At 41.0% G+C, this 18135-nt stretch overlaps 1 protein-coding gene across 1 annotated transcript in view; it reads left to right on the forward strand.

Annotated features, from left to right (window-relative positions):
- The window catches only part of ntm (neurotrimin), a 129240-nt gene that overhangs the window by 99646 nt on the left and 11459 nt on the right, over positions 1 to 18135 (forward strand). Inside the window, exon 3 of the mRNA XM_034550568.1 lies at positions 8458 to 8583. Coding sequence (XP_034406459.1) covers positions 8458 to 8583 — 126 coding nt within the window. The remainder of the gene's footprint in view (positions 1 to 8457; positions 8584 to 18135) is intronic.

The following is an 18135-nucleotide window of genomic DNA, read 5'->3' on the forward strand; positions in this document are numbered from 1 at the left end:
AACAAAACAGCAACAAAGAAAACTGCTTTTAATTACTGCAAGAAATGTGTTCATCAGAGGCGCTTTACAGCAATTGTGCATGTATTACTGCTCAGCATATTTGTTTTCATCACGCCAACTGATTGCATTACTGCATTATTATTCCAGATATTGCTTCTGATGGATGAAATATGGTAACAATAACCTAGTTATTTGACTTGAAGCTCTGCAATGCTCTCTCAGAGATGATGTGTGATCACACTTTTCTATTAATGTTGTATATGAAACAAGGGCCAGAGAATACTAATATGGCTCACACACACACACACACACTTTTACTCTATTCTATATGCACACAGACATTTTATTGGCAGGTAAAAAGGCCCGACAAAGAAAATGTAAGTTCAAAAGTTCAGTTGTTGTTCTAATTGTGTTGATTGCAGCCGCCCCGCTGAAGCTAATGAAGCACTCACGCGTTATGATGCTCGGCACACTCGTCTTGGTTTTCAATAGCCTCGTTTGACTTAAAACCACCACGCTGTCAGCGCAAACCAGGAGAACACTTCATTCAGAGTGTATTATTATTATTATTATTATTATGAGCAACATCAACCCAAAGAATGTTGAAGAATTTCACAACCTGACAGCTTGTGCTGAATAGATCTGAAACGCCACCTTTTGTTTGGATTCCACAAACTGTGTTTCAGCCTTGGCCTCTCGCTGCAGCGCTAAACAGAAGCAACACTGACACACTCGCTGTGTGCGTTTGTCTTTCACGAAGGGTAAATGGGGATTAAGCTGACATCCAATAAATTATTCATCCAGATTTTGTGTTACAAACAAGTGTGATGTGCCTGAAACCAGTTAAAGCACAAGTGGCGCTCTATTCAAGGGATTGTAGTTGATGATCCTCAAATGTCAAAACAGAGATGTGTCCTTGTTGCTTTGAAATGGAAATGACAAAAAGAGAGCTCGGACTGATCTGGAATACACATGCAAAAAAAAAAGGATGAAACTAAATGTATTCAGGAGAACCAGAATAAGTGTGAGGCATCCAGAAGAAATCATCGCAGTCATATGCAGTCAACTACGTCTTCAGATGTCCTGAGGCGTGTTATTTATCTTTTGAGGCATCATAGATGTCTTCAAATGTGTTTTTATGTTAAGAAAAGTGTCAGTCCACACACAAACAGTCGGATATTGAACATCTATTGTACTAGGACATATTAAATACAGGTTTTGATTAATGGAAGTTTATCAAGAAATTAATAAAATACACAAATATTTGAGATACAAGACTTTTCCCTAAAGATGGGTTCCTTCAGTGACGTGCGGTGAGATTCGTGGCTGGTGAGGCACTGACTCTTTCAGATGTACAAATATATGAACTTAATAGAGGAACTTTTCATATAGATTTTCATATCAGTATTCTTTACACACACACATAGGTAAGGTACATATTTGGTTCCACCAATGTATAGCGGCTCAGAGAAAGAGTGCATGTCCTCTGCACTCTCCGTGTGAAATTCCACAATTCATACTCATTCAATACAAATATAAATATACTATATAGCCTACTGCATGGTCTTACTTTCCCTTGTAAATGAAGTCCATTCGTCCACCCTTCTGGACCTTATCTTCAAGCATGAACCCGACCCGCAGGCTCTCGCACGCCCCCTCCCTTGAGGCAGAGGTACTGTTGGCATCCCCTCTGCTTTTTGTCTGCGGTCTTATGTCAATGAGCAAGAATAAAATAGGTTTACACATATGTTTACACATTTTCTCTAGTCTTAGTTTTAAAAACGTCTTCAACATTGAAAACAAAATCCAAACAAAAAATGTACAAAACTACTTGTCAGGGTTGAGTAAAACCTCACGGTTCTGAAGTATGGTCCTGCGTTTATTTGACCCGATCATCTTCCACGACCTCCTTCATGCACAGACTTCGGCAGATCCATGAAAAACGTATTGTGATACGTCAAAAACGTTTTTTTCGTGAGAAAATGCTTTCCCTCAAAACAAATTGACATCCTCCTTTTGTTGTTTGTGGAAACAATATTTTCAGAAACCAAGCTGGAATGACACATGGCCAAACCTCTGTAAATATTGGAGGGTTCTCCACCTCATGGCAGTGAACATCCAACAGGATCTTTTCCATTGTGTTGCCTAACTTTAAAAGACTTGGATTGCCATAACATGGAACCTTTACCACACTCTAGTTGCCATGCATTGCAGTAATAGAGACTTAAAACTTGGCAAGATAAGATAATTCTTTATTAGTCTCGCGGTGGGGACATTTACAGGATTACAGCAGCAAAGGCATTTGACGGCCAAAAAACCATTACATGTTGAATGTTTACTAAATATAGACACAGGTGAGCGGGGGGGGGGGGGGGAGATGGTGGGAGGGGGGGCAGGAGGGAGGGAGTGACTTGGGGAGGCTGGATGTAGGAGTGATGTGACCGGGACAGGAGAAACAGGACATCTGGTGGACAGGTAGAGGATAGTCCTTAGTGTTTTAGGGAAGTGGATGGAGGCAGAATCATTAATCATCATCATCATTAATATATTCAATGTGGAAAGTTCCGTCATTCACGTAATGCAGGGCTGATTTTTGTTTCTTTTTCTTCAACAACAATCCACATTAAATCAACAGTGTGAATATATGTATAAAAACAATATTTAAAATACCACTGGCAGCATAAACACACTGTGATTGAACAATTTATGTTGTTACCCTGAGGACCTCTGGCGGTACTAAGCAGCTCATTGGTGGGAGGATTTGTTTTCTATATATATATATATATATTTTCATATTCTATTATGTTAAGTGTATTCTGAGCTGTGCACAAGACAACCTTGTTTGTTTTAAACTGCTATGTAACGTCTCCTAACAGCAGAAATCACAATAACTGTTGTATCAGTGGGGACATCATATTCAAAAACATTTTTTTCTGCGAAATGGGGTTGTCTAATTCAGGAGAGCTGTAGGCTGCTGTGTATCCTCATGCCTCAAACCTGTCTAGGTAGTTAGGAGTATTGCAACTTTTAAATATTTCATTATTGCAACTAACGATTGTTCTGCACTACGTCCTCAGTCTTCCATCGTCATGGTTCTTTCTTGATGGACATATAAGTGCCATCTGTGTGGATACTTCTGACTCGAAAAGATAGCTTTTCATCTCTCCATTAGAGCATTTCAATGGTTCTTTTGAGTCATCTTAAAGGTCATAACGAAGGCCGGGCTCCATAACATGCAGGTCTACCCTCCAGATTGTAGAAAAACCTCAGTCTTCACCTTGGGGCAGCTCTCAATGGGGTTGGTCATCTCTTTTCTGAACAGTGCTGTGTATTATAGATGTATGCGGCAATTTGCTCTGTAATCCTTCTAAAATCATCGTGTAAAGTTGAGCATTGAGCTGTTGACGTCATCTACAGTAGCTACTGGAAGTCACTGAGTCCTGTTTCCTCCATTTTTATATATGTCAAATGCTTTCAAAAATGCTTTTCCTTTGGCTCTCTTAGTGCTGCAGGTCAACAACTCTTTTTCTCACTCTCTTCCAAAATACGTCTTACAGATTGGTGAAAGACATCTGCTGTACAGAAGCTCTCTCATGTATACTGTGGGTAGTTGAGAGGATCTGTCCATTAGCTCATTCAGAAGACAGCTTGATGAAGCATCCTGCAGTGTGAGAAAGACTAGTCAACATCACATTATGTACCTGCGGAGAGATCAATACATTGTTGCAGCAGGTAAAATTACAAGGAAAGAAACATTGCTGTTGTTGCTGTATTCCTTGTGTGGTTCTGGATGATAGTTCTCAGAGTCGAATGTTAGCCCTGTGCAGGGTGACATTAAATCTGGGCAAAAGGAAAAGAGCCAGCAGTGCCGTCCATCATGCTCATTCAAGCGAATGAGATATTGTAACCATAAACAAAAGATTTAAAAAGAAGAAGCTTTATCATCACAACCTCTTTTTCTGCTCAAGAATCCCCATTTTTCAAAACTGCTGAGGCAGAATGAGAAATAGCAAGTTCAAGAGGTGCTAGCCCTCAGCAGCATTCAGAAACCAGCTCCTAACTTGAATCCTCCAGCTCGCCCTGTACTTCACACCCAATTTATGTATATATATATATATATATATATATATATATATATATATATATATATATATATATATATATATATATGCACATACATATATATGTGTATGCAGATACATATATATATATATATATATATATATATATATATATATACTTTATGTGTATATTTATATATATATATATATATATATATATATATATATATGTGTATGTGCATATATATATATATATATATATATATGTGTATGTGCATATATATATATATGTATATATATATATATATATGAACGCTGCTGCTCCAGTCCTGACTAGAACCAGGAAATACCACCATATTAGTCCAGTGCTCAGGTCTCTGCACTGGCTTCCTGTTGCTCCGAGAATAGACTTTAAAACAGCTCTGCTTGTGTACAAATGTCTTCATGGTCTAGCACCAAAGTACATGTGTGACATGTTAGAGCCATAGGAACCATCACGGGCTCTGAGAAGCTCAGGGAGTGGTCCACATGTTAGAGCCATAGGAACCATCTCGGGCTCTGAGAAGCTCAGGGAGTGGTCCACATGTTAGAGCCATAGGAACCATCTCGGGCTCTGAGAAGCTCAGGGAGTGGCTCACATGTTAGAGCCATAGGAACCATCTCGGGCTCTGAGAAGCTCAGGGAGTGGTCCACATGTTAGAGCCATAGGAACCATCTCGGGCTCTGAGAAGCTCAGGGAGTGGTCCACATGTTAGAGCCATAGGAACCATCTCGGGCTCTGAGAAGCTCAGGGAGTGGTCCACATGTTAGAGCCATAGGAACCATCTCGGGCTCTGAGAAGATCAGGGAGTGGTTCACATGTTAGAGCCATAGGAACCATCTCGGGCTCTGAGAAGATCAGGGAGTGGTTCACATGTTAGAGCCATAGGAACCATCTCGGGCTCTGAGAAGATCAGGGAGTGGTCCACATGTTAGAGCCATAGGAACCATCTCGGGCTCTGAGAAGATCAGGGAGTGGTCCACATGTTAGAGCCATAGGAACCATCTCGGGCTCTGAGAAGATCAGGGAGTGGTTCACATGTTAGAGCCATAGGAACCATCTCGGGCTCTGAGAAGATCAGGGAGTGGTCCACATGTTAGAGCCATAGGAACCATCTCGGGCTCTGAGGAGCTCAGGGAGTGGTTCACATGTTAGAGCCATATGAACCATCTCGGGCTCTGAGGAGCTCAGGGAGTGGTTCACATGTTAGAGCCATAGGAACCATCTCGGGCTCTGAGAAGCTCAGGGAGTGGTCCACATGTTAGAGCCATATGAACCATCTTGGCTCTGAGAAGCTCAGGGAGTGGTCTCCTGCTGGTCCAGAGTCAGGACTCAACACGGTGAGGCTGCGTTTCACTTTTATGCTAAAATCTGAAACGTTCTTCCAGAAGATGTGAGACAGGCCTCAACTCTGACAATGTTTAAATCCAGGCTGAAAACGGTTCTATTTGACAACTGAAAGTATTTTATATGCACTCTTCGCTTTTAATATAATTAATATATTATTATTTTTTGTGTTTTTATGGAATGATTTTATTTGCCTTTTTGTAATTTTATGTAGCTGTAAAGCACTTTGAATTGCCTTGTGTACGAATTGTGCTCTATAAATAAACTTGCCTTGCCTTGCCTATATTCAATTCAATTCAATTCAGTTTATTTTGTATAGCCCAATATCACAAATTACAAATTTGCCTCAGAGGGCTTTACAATCTGTACATATATATATATATATATATATATATATATATATATATATATATATATATATATATATATGTGTGTGTATATATATATATATATATATATATATGTACATATATACACATATATATGTATATATATGTGTGTATATATGTACATCTCCTCATCATTATCTTTACTGAACGTACACATTAAGCTCCTCCTCATCAGTATCTTTACTGAACGTACACATTAAGCTCCTCCTCATCAGTATCTTTACTGAACGTACACATTAAGCTCCTCCTACATTAAGCTCCTCCTCATCAGTATCTTTACTGAACGTACTCATTAAGCTCCTCCTCATCAGTATCTTTACTGAACGTACACATTAAGCTCCTCCTACATTAAGCTCCTCCTCATCAGTATCTTTACTGAACGTACACATTAAGCTCCTCCTACATTAAGCTCCTCCTCATCAGTATCTTTACTGAACGTACTCATTAAGCTCCTCCTCATCAGTATCTTTACTGAACGTACACATTAAGCTCCTCCTACATTAAGCTCCTCCTCATCAGTATCTTTACTGAACGTACACATTAAGCTCCTCCTACATTAAGCTCTTCCTCATCAGTATCTTTACTGAACGTACACATTAAGCTCCTCCTCATCAGTATCTTTACTGAACGTACACATTAAGCTCCTCCTACATTAAGCTCTTCCTCATCAGTATCTTTACTGAACGTACACATTAAGCTCCTCCTCATCAGTATCTTTACTGAACGTACACATTAAGCTCCTCCTCATCTGTAGACCTTGCCATCATAAATCTACATGTGGTCCATGTTTGTTGTTCACATACGGTGCATGAATTGTACTCACTTATCCATGTTGTATTCATGCTGATGATTTAATCATTTTTACCAGTGATCTTGTGATTGATGAAATTAAATGATTATCGGATGTAATGTCTATGATGAGAAGAAACTTTGGGCCATTCCTAACATGCAGTGCCCCCGCACACAGACACACACACACACACCTCTCCTTCCTTTTGAAGTACCCTATGATGTTTTTTTGTATTGTATCGTCTTATCTGAGTCATGCTGCAAAAGCCAATTGCCCTTTAGGGACAAATAAAAGTTGAAAGTTAAAGAAAGTGTGTGCAAGCCCCTGAGCTTTGAGGAGGCAGTCGGGAATGACGAACTGCCAGCGAACCAGTTTCACGGACTTCCAGTGGAGTCGAGCAGGAAGGAACATATCTCACCCCCTCTGCTTGTTTCCAGCTCAGAAACAAAAAGCTTTACTTGTCCAAGGGGAATAAAACACGTCTGAGACAAAGCACAGGCATTAAACGTGACAATGATTCCATTTGCACATAAACATAATTTCCTTTTATTGATTTGTGTGCCACAAAAGAGGATATTGACTTCAAATAAATCTGTTTTGTCGCAGGGTATGATTCATATCTTTATGTTCAAAAACAACTGCTCTGGTGAAGTGCTTGCATTATTCATCAGAAGCTGTTTTATCAGTTGGAAAAGGAATGGGAGATGTCTCATAAATGAATGTGACTGATGCTTCTTCCTCGTTGTATCAAATGTTAACCGCACAACTAAAATGTGAATCATTCCACCTCTACGCACCACATGCACTCATCAATGATTCTTCATATTTAAACAAACGTTTAGCATATGCAGCAGAATGCAGATTTGAGCTTGTGCTGCATTATCTTTCCCTGAGAAACCAGTCCCTGGATCCTTCAAACTATCCCTCCCCCACCTCTAAAGTACGGTCTAGACCAGCTCGACATCCTCCTCTCGACCCACTAGTAGAGGACTGCATTACATCTGAAGAAAGCATCAACACATGAGATCAAAAATGTAATGTTTAAACTTCTCTAGTTATAAAACAATTTGACATTGAACGATCTGGAATAGAAATAAAGTAATTGGTGCTTTTTGTAATTGCTTAAACATAGCTTGACATAGTCAGACCATATGCAACTGTGAATTAATCTGGAGCCTCTCACTTCATTTTCCATTCCCATGGGGCTCTATCAACAGGTGTAGAACAAAATGCCTCTGGATGCAATCAATAGACCTCCAAACTATGAGCAACAAAACATGTGACATTGCTCTGAGAGGCGGAGAAATGTATCCAGCTGAGATGATCTGTGATGGTGTAGAATCCATATGTCTGTGAACATGTATTACCACCAACGGTAGCTTTCATATCTACCAGGAGCACCTAAGCTAGGCAGCTGGTTCATGACACGATAGCCAACCTGTGCCTCCACTTGCTGTCAGCAGCCGGGACTCCGGACTGCGTCCCCTTAAGAGATGTGCTATCCTGCAGCACAGTTAAGAAATAACCAAATACAACATTTCTTGGATGAGAAAATAATTAAACTTTCATACATGGGATTGTTTTGTTATGTTTCCTTTAACATTCTTCCACTAAAATGTTTTCGATGCATTAAAACAATTTGTATGAAATGTCATAATGAAAAACAGTGACAGCGCATTTAAAGTATTTCATAATATTGGTGAACACCTCTAATACAGAGGAGACAAATACAATAATAATGATTACATTTTTTAGAAGAACAAAACATAAACATAAAATGTTCTCATCTATTCGCTTTTAACCTTCAACATTTGTCATTTGCTTCCACAGTACCACCGAAAATCATCAACCTGTCAAGAGATATTGTGGTAAACGAAGGCTCCAACGTCACCCTGATGTGCCAGGCCAGCGGTAAACCCGAGCCTTCTGTCAGCTGGAAACTCATCTACTCATCAGGTAATGTGTTTGTCCTGTAAATATGTACACTGGCTACACACCGAAGTTCTGCTTCATTCCAACCTTCCTCTCATCTATCGCATTCTCTGTGCTTCCTCTCTGTCCTCCTCTCTTCCCCCCCATCCCTCTCTGTTTATCGCCCAATCTTTGACTTTGTTTGACCCCTGGTGGATTTCTCGCCTCACTTATTACCCATCATTACCTGTTTCCAGATCATCATTACAACGTAATTGTTCGCAGGAAAGTAAACCGACTCGGTTGTTATTGGACTAATTAATTAGGATAATAGGAGGGATGTAAATGTTCTAGAGGCACTTGACGTTATTAATGCCGAGGACATTCCACCGTGTGGGGCATTATTCATTCACAAGCATGCCACGGCAAGTATGTCCAGAATCGTGATAACTGCATTGTGCAGGCTCAATAGCATTTATGCCATAATGCCTCACTGAATAATGAAGGGACCCAACTCTTATTTCTGTATCGCAGTGGGTCACCTAATCAGGCAAGATGTTTGCATTAATAATCAGTTACTTTTGTGCTTTTGTCTGTGCGGTCCTTTGTGTTGATGCTGGGATCTGGGAATTGAAATATAAATATGACACAAGTGTGACTGACCTGTCTGTGAGGAGATAAGCAGGGAGAGGGAACACTGATTGGCATACATTATTGTGCAGGCTGTGTAGAACAGACTGCTGTTGGAATGTTTGGGTCAAATGGTGAAACGCCTGGGGACTTTGATATCTACAACAACTGTGACACCTTTGAACGAGATGTTGCACCGATTGGAGTATCTTCTTGTTGACTGATGTTGACATTGTGTCATTTGAGGCCCATGAGCTCCTCCGTAATCTGTTCAGAATGTATCAGCAACAGAACCTCACTGCCTCGGTATGGAGGCTGAGTCAGTCTCCCATCCACCACAGGAGCATCGGATTTGTATCACACATGTTGTTGTTCATTGTAAATTGACATTGCACACTTTGGTTTGAGCTACCAATAAGCCTGTATGTTTAATGAGTGAATGTTGGAGCACATTGTTCAGCTTGGTCTCTGGGTTCTGGACTTCTGCTGTATTCCGAGTATACTAAGAGAACACAGTACACTTCCTCTGGTATATTACCTTAGGATGGACCTAGTGGGAAGATTTAGCAGAGAGTTCTTGCAGGCCCCAAAGATCCAGCAGCAGAATACATTTTGAAGTGCATCAACTGCTGAGGAAGAAGAACACGTTACATTTGGCCCTCTGTTATATGTAAATGAATCAAGCTTGTTAAATATATTTAATAAATGGCTGGTTGCAAATATATTTTCCTACAACCCAAACACAATTCAATTCAATTCAGTTTATTTTGTATAGCCCAATATCACAAATTACAAATTTGCCTCAGAGGGCTTCTGTACACATATGACATCCCTGACCTTTGACCTCACATCGGATCAGGAAAAACTCCCCAAAAATAACCTTTCACAGGGAAAAAAGGGAAGAACCCTTCAGTAGAGCAACAGAGGAGGATCCCTCTCCCCGGATAGACAGATGAATAGATGTCATGTGTACAGAATGAACAGCATTACAAAGTTACATAAACACATTACATGAATATGGCAATGTATGAATGGAACTCCAATCCATGAAACAGAAGGAGGTAGAGAGGAGGGGGGGCGGGGCATCAGCAGGGCCAACGCGGGAGGCCGGTTCACCAGCATCAGACACCTCCAGGTCCAATGGACCCTATGAGACGTGAAGTCACAACGACTCCGGGGAGGAAGCAGAGTTAATAAGGTGCAATGGAGAGATGTAAATTCATCCATAAGGAGAGAGAGAAGAGGAGATAGGTGCTCAGTGTATCCTAAAACATCCCCCAGCAGCCTATAAGCCTATAGCAGCATATCAAGGGGCTGGACCAGGGCAAACCTGATTCAGCCCTAACTATAAGCACTATTAAAGAGGAAAGTCTTAAGTCTATTCTTGAATGAGGTGACTGTGTCTGCCTCCAGGACTGAAAGTGGAAGCTGGTTCCATAAAAGACGAGCTTGATAACTGAAGGCTCTGGCTCCCATCCTAATTTTTGAACTACTCTCATTTCATCGTGCAAACTAAAGACCACTGTAATGTTTGAGTCACACTAAATGTATTGTTGTCTATCTTCAGTTAGGCCTTCGAACCAATAGATCATTCCAGTTTTTGCCATCACCAAAAGGTGTTTTCCACAGCACCAAATACTGTTTGTTCCTGTTGTTGTTTGTTTTCCCTTCTAGCCAATTGTACTGGAGTCAACACGTCTGTTGGAGCTAGAACCTATAAAGTCAAGGCAGTCCCACTTTAACTTAATTTTTTGGAGGGATCCGGGGCAGCTCAACCCTACTGTCACAACTCACACTGGGAGTGTGGCAGCTTAATGGTTGTGGTGGCAATGCCAACCGGACCTTCGAGTGTGAGTCACTATGTGTATGTGAGCCTGAAAAGTCGAGTCCAGATGAACTCATTATGACATTCTGTCATGTACTCAGCTTTAAGAATGTCTTGATGAAGAGAAGTTTGTGATGTGATGTTTGATGAGTGTTTCCTAGCAAAAGAGTGAGGACTGCTGACTCATTGATAAACGATGATGCGTTAAGTCAACATTAGCTTGTGCATTAGAAACCATTGTTGGAGCCGAGGTGGTCCACATTGCCCCTTTATTATTTGCTTTCAACCTTTTAGAACATCAGTACTTTAAAATGGCATGATAGCCTACTCACCATTGTTAGTGTGCTTGAATGGCATAGCTCACATTTGTACATTGGCCATGTTGTAGCTGATATTATATTTGATGTGGTGTGGTTGTTGTTGTGCATTCTTGATGTTTGTTTCCTGACATTTTGGAGGCTTTTCAAAGGTTTGATTTGGGGGGGAAAAAGCTCAACATTTCAATAAGCTGCTGTCGACCACATAATGCCACTGTGCACCAGGCCGACCAAGGATCTCTCTGTCGTTCAGTTATGGTGTTGGGATCTAATCATGGTCTCCGGTATTGTTTGGAGCATACTGAATAAACAGCTTCACCAAGTCCCCATCCTTTTGTGCAGGAGGCAGCAATCTGTGGTGTCCCAGCTGGTCCTCTGTAATTTTGGATAAGCCTGGCTGTCATCTCTAGGGAGTGCTGCAAGGCCCTAAAGGCATCATTACGCTTCAAAAGAGGTGCTTGTCGGATGGTCGAATAGCATTTGAACCCCCTTTACTACCACACCTCTACAGCGTTGAAATTGAGGGGAACTGCAAACATCAATTTCTCTAACTTTCCGAAACCCACCATCAGACATTCACACCCACTTCATGCAGCAGCCAGGTGTCCGTAGCTGAGAAAGGAGCCAGGGTTTAAACTCTATTTTTATTTCTGTCACTTTCCGCGTGTACAAAGGAGTGCAACACTGTGAATGCCTTTCAGCAAACGCTGAACATGAATTACTTAGAAATGTAATGACTGTCAAACAATGGGAGCCAAGTGGGAGTGGTCCATACCGTTGCCACGGGAGACATCTGACAATACAACAGAACAACCAATTTCTATCTATTTGTATCTATTTGATGGCATGATGTCAAATGGAAATGACACTTAAATGGTTTGACTGATGTTCAATCTCAGTGCTCAGGTAGGTGCTCTAGCTGAGAGTATAAGAAGAGTAAAAAAAGTGCCTGATGAGGAACAGCTGCTCACTTGTTTGTTTAGTCTTACTCTTGAGCAGCCAATCGATAACCTCATTTCAATATGATCATGAACCAAATTGGACGAGCGCACCTGAACAGTCGTTACAGAAGAGTGAGCAGTCTCCTCACCCTTTTGAAACGTTCACTTTAATTAGGCCAATAGTGAATTAGTGAGTCAAGCAGAGGGGAGAGCGGTCTGACAGTGGACGCAGGGTGAGAGGAGCCCACACGTGTTGCCGAGGTGTGGGACTCAACTACTCAGCTATCTCTGGGAACTATGGCTGTGAAATGTCATTAACTGGATCCAACAGCTGGTTTCTTTGCTGCTTTAACTTCTTGGCTCTGATGTGAACAACAGAGCTGTTTTCTCTTTAGACCTCCTCAAGGTGCAATCTATTATAATTGTCTATAAATACATTTTCATGTGGGAGGAGATTGAGGAAGCTGAGTCATCCGTTGGCCATATTACTTTGATTTCACGATGCTGGGCTGGAAACTTTTTGTGTATATATATCTTCATGTTCTGCGTGGGGTTTGTGCACGTTCTCCCTGCGCATGTGTGGGTTCTCTCCAGGTGCTCCAGTTCTCTCCCACGGTCCGAAGTCACGCCGTTTAGCTCAACTAACACTGACTCCACACGGAGGGGTGCATGTGAAGGATCATCCAAGGGGCACCTATCGAAAAAGAGAAAACATAACAACGTCCCTCTTTTGTTAATATGTTTCATAAATGTGGACTACAAGCTGTAATCATAAAGCGCCTGGGCGGCCTACTCACCATTTATTTGTGACATCAGTGGTTTGAAATGAGGTTTCTTTGCATCTTTCATGTTTTTTTTTATGTTGGGTTTTATTACAAAGCCTTAAAACTAATCTTTGACAGAGATCGTTCAGATCTCAAACTCTGATCTCTGCTGTGTATGTGTATGCTGCAAGACAGCTGTGTGTGTGTGTGTGTGTGTGTGTGTGTGTGTGTGTGTGTGTGTGTGTGTGTGTGTGTGTGTGTGTGTGTGTGTGTGTGTGTGTGTGTGTGTGTGTGTGTGTGTGTGTGTGAGAGCGCCATATTGCTGAGCAGCAGGCCCATTTAAAGGTATTCTTTATTTTCTGCTCATCTCAGCACTCTTTATGATCTGAAATGTATGCAGGGACTGGTTGCTTATTTTTAAAATTCATATCTGAGATAGAACATTGATATTCAGATTGAAGAATTCTTTATTGTTTTGCAGGGACCAACAAAACTACAATTCAGGGATGTCTTTTGGCTTTTAGTTTAGTGTGGGATGAAAATGTAAATAGACTTGCGTTAGCTGGAGAAACTGTCGTTTTGATTTTCCTCATGCAAGATAAAAGACAACAGTGATTCAGTCTTTCTTTCATTTTTGTGTTTTGGGTTCTCTCAGATTGTTCACTTCCAATGTGCTGAATTCTAGTTTATTTTTTTCAGCAGCCTTTTTCATATCAATTCCATCTCCAGTATTCGACTGAGGGCCTGATATGCAAGCGTGGCAAAAATACACAGTCGACCCCGCCTCACGCAGACAGCTGCAGAGCAGGAACATGTCTCGGTACTTGCTGAAGTCCAAACTTGTGTTGCAGTATCTCCAAACTGCCCCGGGGCATTCAATGTGAGCCCCGCTACTGCAAGCACTCAAGGGGTTAAAAAGAGTGAATTAAATAAATAAAGATCGTGTGTGTGTGTGTGTGTGTGTGTGTGTGTGTGTGTGTGTAAAGATTGATGATTTCAGGCTGGGTCCGGGTCTCTCACAGCCGTGACCCAGCTCCCCCTCACCTTTGATAGATAGATGGCTTTAGGGGCTTGTGGCGGATCAGAAGTGATCCTCGATATCTCCACCAGACCACACAACCTGACTGCAAAGTGTGTCAGCCAGGCGGCCAGCCGACACCCCGGTGCATTAAGGCGGCCGGAATGAACATGCACACTGAATTTGAATTTGGCCCAGGAGCAGTAAAGGTTTTCTACATTTGCACAGGTCCGGATGCTCGGAAAGATTCATTTGAAGTTGATGGAGTTGGGATTCATAGTAGATTGGTCCCTTTGATGTTATACCATATACAAACCATTTGAGATGTTCATGGCAGCGTTAATTCTAGCACCTTCTTCTTAGCTTTAGTCCTACTTTTTTGATGCAAATGCATTTTTTGTCATTTGATATTTGTAAGGTTTTGTTGTACAGTCTTCCCCGGGAACTTTCATTGAACTTCAGGATTCTGAGGCTGCAGGTAACATATTAACAGAAAAGACAATTCAATTCAATTCAGTTTATTTTGTATAGCCCAATATCACAAATTACAAATTTGCCTCAGAGGGCTTTACAATCTGTACACATACGACATCCCTGACCTTTGACCTCACATCGGATCAGGAAAAACTCCCCAAAAATAACCTTTGACAGGGAAAAAAGGGAAGAAACCTTCAGTAGAGCAACAGAGGAGGATCCCTCTCCCCGGATGGACAGAAGAATAGATGTCATGTGTACAGAATGAACAGCATTTACAAAGTTACATAAACACATCACATGAATATGACAATGTATGAATGGAACTCCAATCCATGAAACAGAAGGAGGTAGAGAGGAGGGGGGGCGGGGCATCAGCAGGGCCAACGCGGAAGGCCGGCTCACCAGCATCAGACACCTCCAGGTCCAATGGACCCTATGAGACGTGAAGTCACAACGACTCCGGGAGGAAGCAGAGTTAATAAGGTGCAATGGAGATATGTAAATTCATCCATAAGGAGAGAGAGAAGAGGAGATAGGTGCTCAGTGTATCCTAAAACATCCCCCAGCAGCCTATAAGCCTATAGCAGCATATCAAGGGGCTGGACCAGGGCAAACCTGATTCAGCCCTAACTATAAGCACTATTAAAGAGGAAAGTCTTAAGTCTATTCTTAAATGAGGTGACTGTGTCTGCCTCCCGGACTGAAAGTGGAAGCTGGTTCCATAAAAGAGGAGCTTTTTACACTGTTTACTTGTTTGTGGACGGCTGGAATGACTCACACATGAGTCAATACAGCCGTCCACAAACAAGTACATTATAAGTACACTAAAACACTCCTTTCTGGTTGTTATTCCTAAACTCTGCAGTTTGAACAATCTGACGTGTCTTTATTGCATCCAAGATTAATTTAGAATATGTCTACTAGACAGTTAGCTTAAGCTTAGCCAATATAACTGTCAGAAAGTAGCTTAAATAACATCTGAAGAAAGATGGTAGTGTGTTACTGGAATTTACTGGTATTTGCACATTGTCAGACATTTTGAGTTATATCAATGTATTTCTAGTATAGAGCTACACTACCTTTTCAGACCATCTACATCAGACAGCTTGTACATCTGAACTTATCCTTTAATTCCTGGGTTGCCAGGTCGGTGTGACAATACCAACAACAACCAATAATAACAACCAATAACACCAGTCTAAAATCAGCCCAATGGCCAATCAAAACTAAGACAAAACCCACCCAATGGCCACTCAAAACCAGCCCCAACAGACAATACAACCAGCCTAAATATCTGAACCATATACACTGCTTTAAGAAGTCCAACAGCATATCTACAAAGTAACATCATAAATGTTTAGTGTGCCAATATTTAAAGCAGTTTTCCTGAAATAGTTATTTCACTGAGGTCCTAAAATGGTCTTGTGTAATTGGATACAGAATATTATCATAAATATGATATAGCTCTATGAACGTGCAGAGCAATTGATCTGTTAACTAAGCTGTTTTGTCTTTTCACTTTTCTTTTTCCTTTTCTCTCTTTCTCTGTCTGGACACCATGCATGTACTGTTTTTACATCAGAAGTGGTTAATGCTTATTTTAACTGAAACATCTTATCATCTTGCTTCACAATATTTAAATCATATACTTAGAACAAATTAAAGTGTAAATAGGGTATGAATTTGCAGTTAGTATTTTTGTTCATTATATTTCAACTAATACAATTTATACATATATCGCTGACAGAATTGAGAGCTGTGGGGGCTGAGAGCATCGTGTGTGTGTGTGTGTGTGTGTATTTGACGCGGCCCATAATGTCCATGTGTATATGTGCTGATATGGAGTCCGTTTGGAAGGATCAGGGTACAAATACATCATTTCATTTAAAAGTTGATTATTATTTATAGATAGTATTCATGTCATTTGCATGCAAAATAGGTCGAGTCAATCAGAGGACAAAATTCAACCCATGGCAACACTTCAAAAGTAGCCACATTCTGCGGCAATACTGCCGACATCTATTGCACGCTTTTACACAGATTTAATGGGAAAAATCATAATGTATAATTTCTCATAGAACATGCTGGAGGATGGCAATACTGCTAATATTAAGGATAACTCCACCATTAAGATTGGTCATTTTATGTAACCTGGTAAATTGTTTCGGGAATAGTTTTTTTTAATATATATATATATATATACATTTCTGTTCAAATTCTCATTTAAAATACTGTGACCCCTTTTAGATGTAGGTTTATAGGATTTAGAAAGGTACTTTCAATCTGCTGACATACACTACCACTTCAAAATAAGTTTCCATATGATCTCGGAATCAACTAATTGTCAACAGTTCTTCTTATTGAACTTATTTCGATTAGTTATCTAGAATATATTTATTGAACTCCACATGGATTAACTTTGCTCAGTTGGTGGTTATTTTTCCCTTTAATGTCGCGTGTGGAAGCAGAAACAGAAGTGTGATTCATCTTTTCACATTCACTTACATATTCTTCATATTTTTAACTCACATGCCTTACACAGCTGCTTCTCCTATACACTAAGTGAGATACAAAAGGACTTGTGGCCTGAGAGATTAAGAGCAGCCACGGTTTTCATTTTTCTTTGTATACTCAAAAATATGTATGCTATTGACGGGTCAAATCTAAACCGTACTGTCACAACAGATTATCTCCGCTGGCAAACCTCTTCAATAGAAGTAAAGCTGCCTTATGGCATTTCAGTAATACATGGAACCCCGCGCTACGATATTTCTATGATTCTTTTTTTGCGCACCCCTTTTATGTTTGTTTCCTTCAAAGGGGATGATGCATCAAAGGCACATTAAGAAATGCCATATGCCAAAGGCTGATAATCAGTGGCAAAATAACTATCTATATATTCACCTCGCTCAGCGGCGGCAACAACAACAACAGTTTTAAGACTGGAGCTGCAGTCAGTCGCTCTCTTCCTTTGTCTTCTCGGACATCTTTTAAATGAACGTTCTGTCTCACTGTTGAGTAACAAAAGCTTTTTTGTTCCTTCTCCGTGAACACATTTCACTCCGACTTCCTTTCCCTCAAGACAACACTGATAACGCATCTAGACTCCCACTCTCTCTTTGGTTTTCCTGTGCTCTTCTGCCTGCCATTCTGCTTCCATTTCCTTTCCTCCCATTGCTTGGATTCATCCATTTAAATCCTGCCTCACCATTTCCCCTTGTCCCCTCTCCTTAAATGCCTATAACCCTTAGGCATCTGCTCTCCTGGTCTTCCCCCTCCCTTCCAAGTTGTTCCCCTTGCCCTGCACACAAATGTCTCTCTTTCCATTTTCTACCCCATTTTCTTCTTTGCCCTTGAGTTTGAGGTTGGCATTTCAGGGACACAGAAAGGGTACATTATCTTCCGCGAGCCTCTCCAGAGACTTCCCGGCTCTTTTTTTCACTTTCTTCTTCCCAACGCCTTCTCCTGCCCAGACTCCCAGATGTCCTGCCATGTCACCTTGATGGCAGTTCCATCTCACTAATGACTTGGTCACAAACCCAGCAGTCCTTTTTGACACGGACTGCGGCATTAGAAAAGGCAGCTCACTTCTAGAGTTCAGGTGGACACTTGAAGAAGCAGTCAA

Source organism: Cyclopterus lumpus, chromosome 14 (assembly GCF_009769545.1).
Source record: "Cyclopterus lumpus isolate fCycLum1 chromosome 14, fCycLum1.pri, whole genome shotgun sequence".
In the NCBI taxonomy this organism is placed as follows: domain Eukaryota; kingdom Metazoa; phylum Chordata; class Actinopteri; order Perciformes; family Cyclopteridae; genus Cyclopterus; species Cyclopterus lumpus.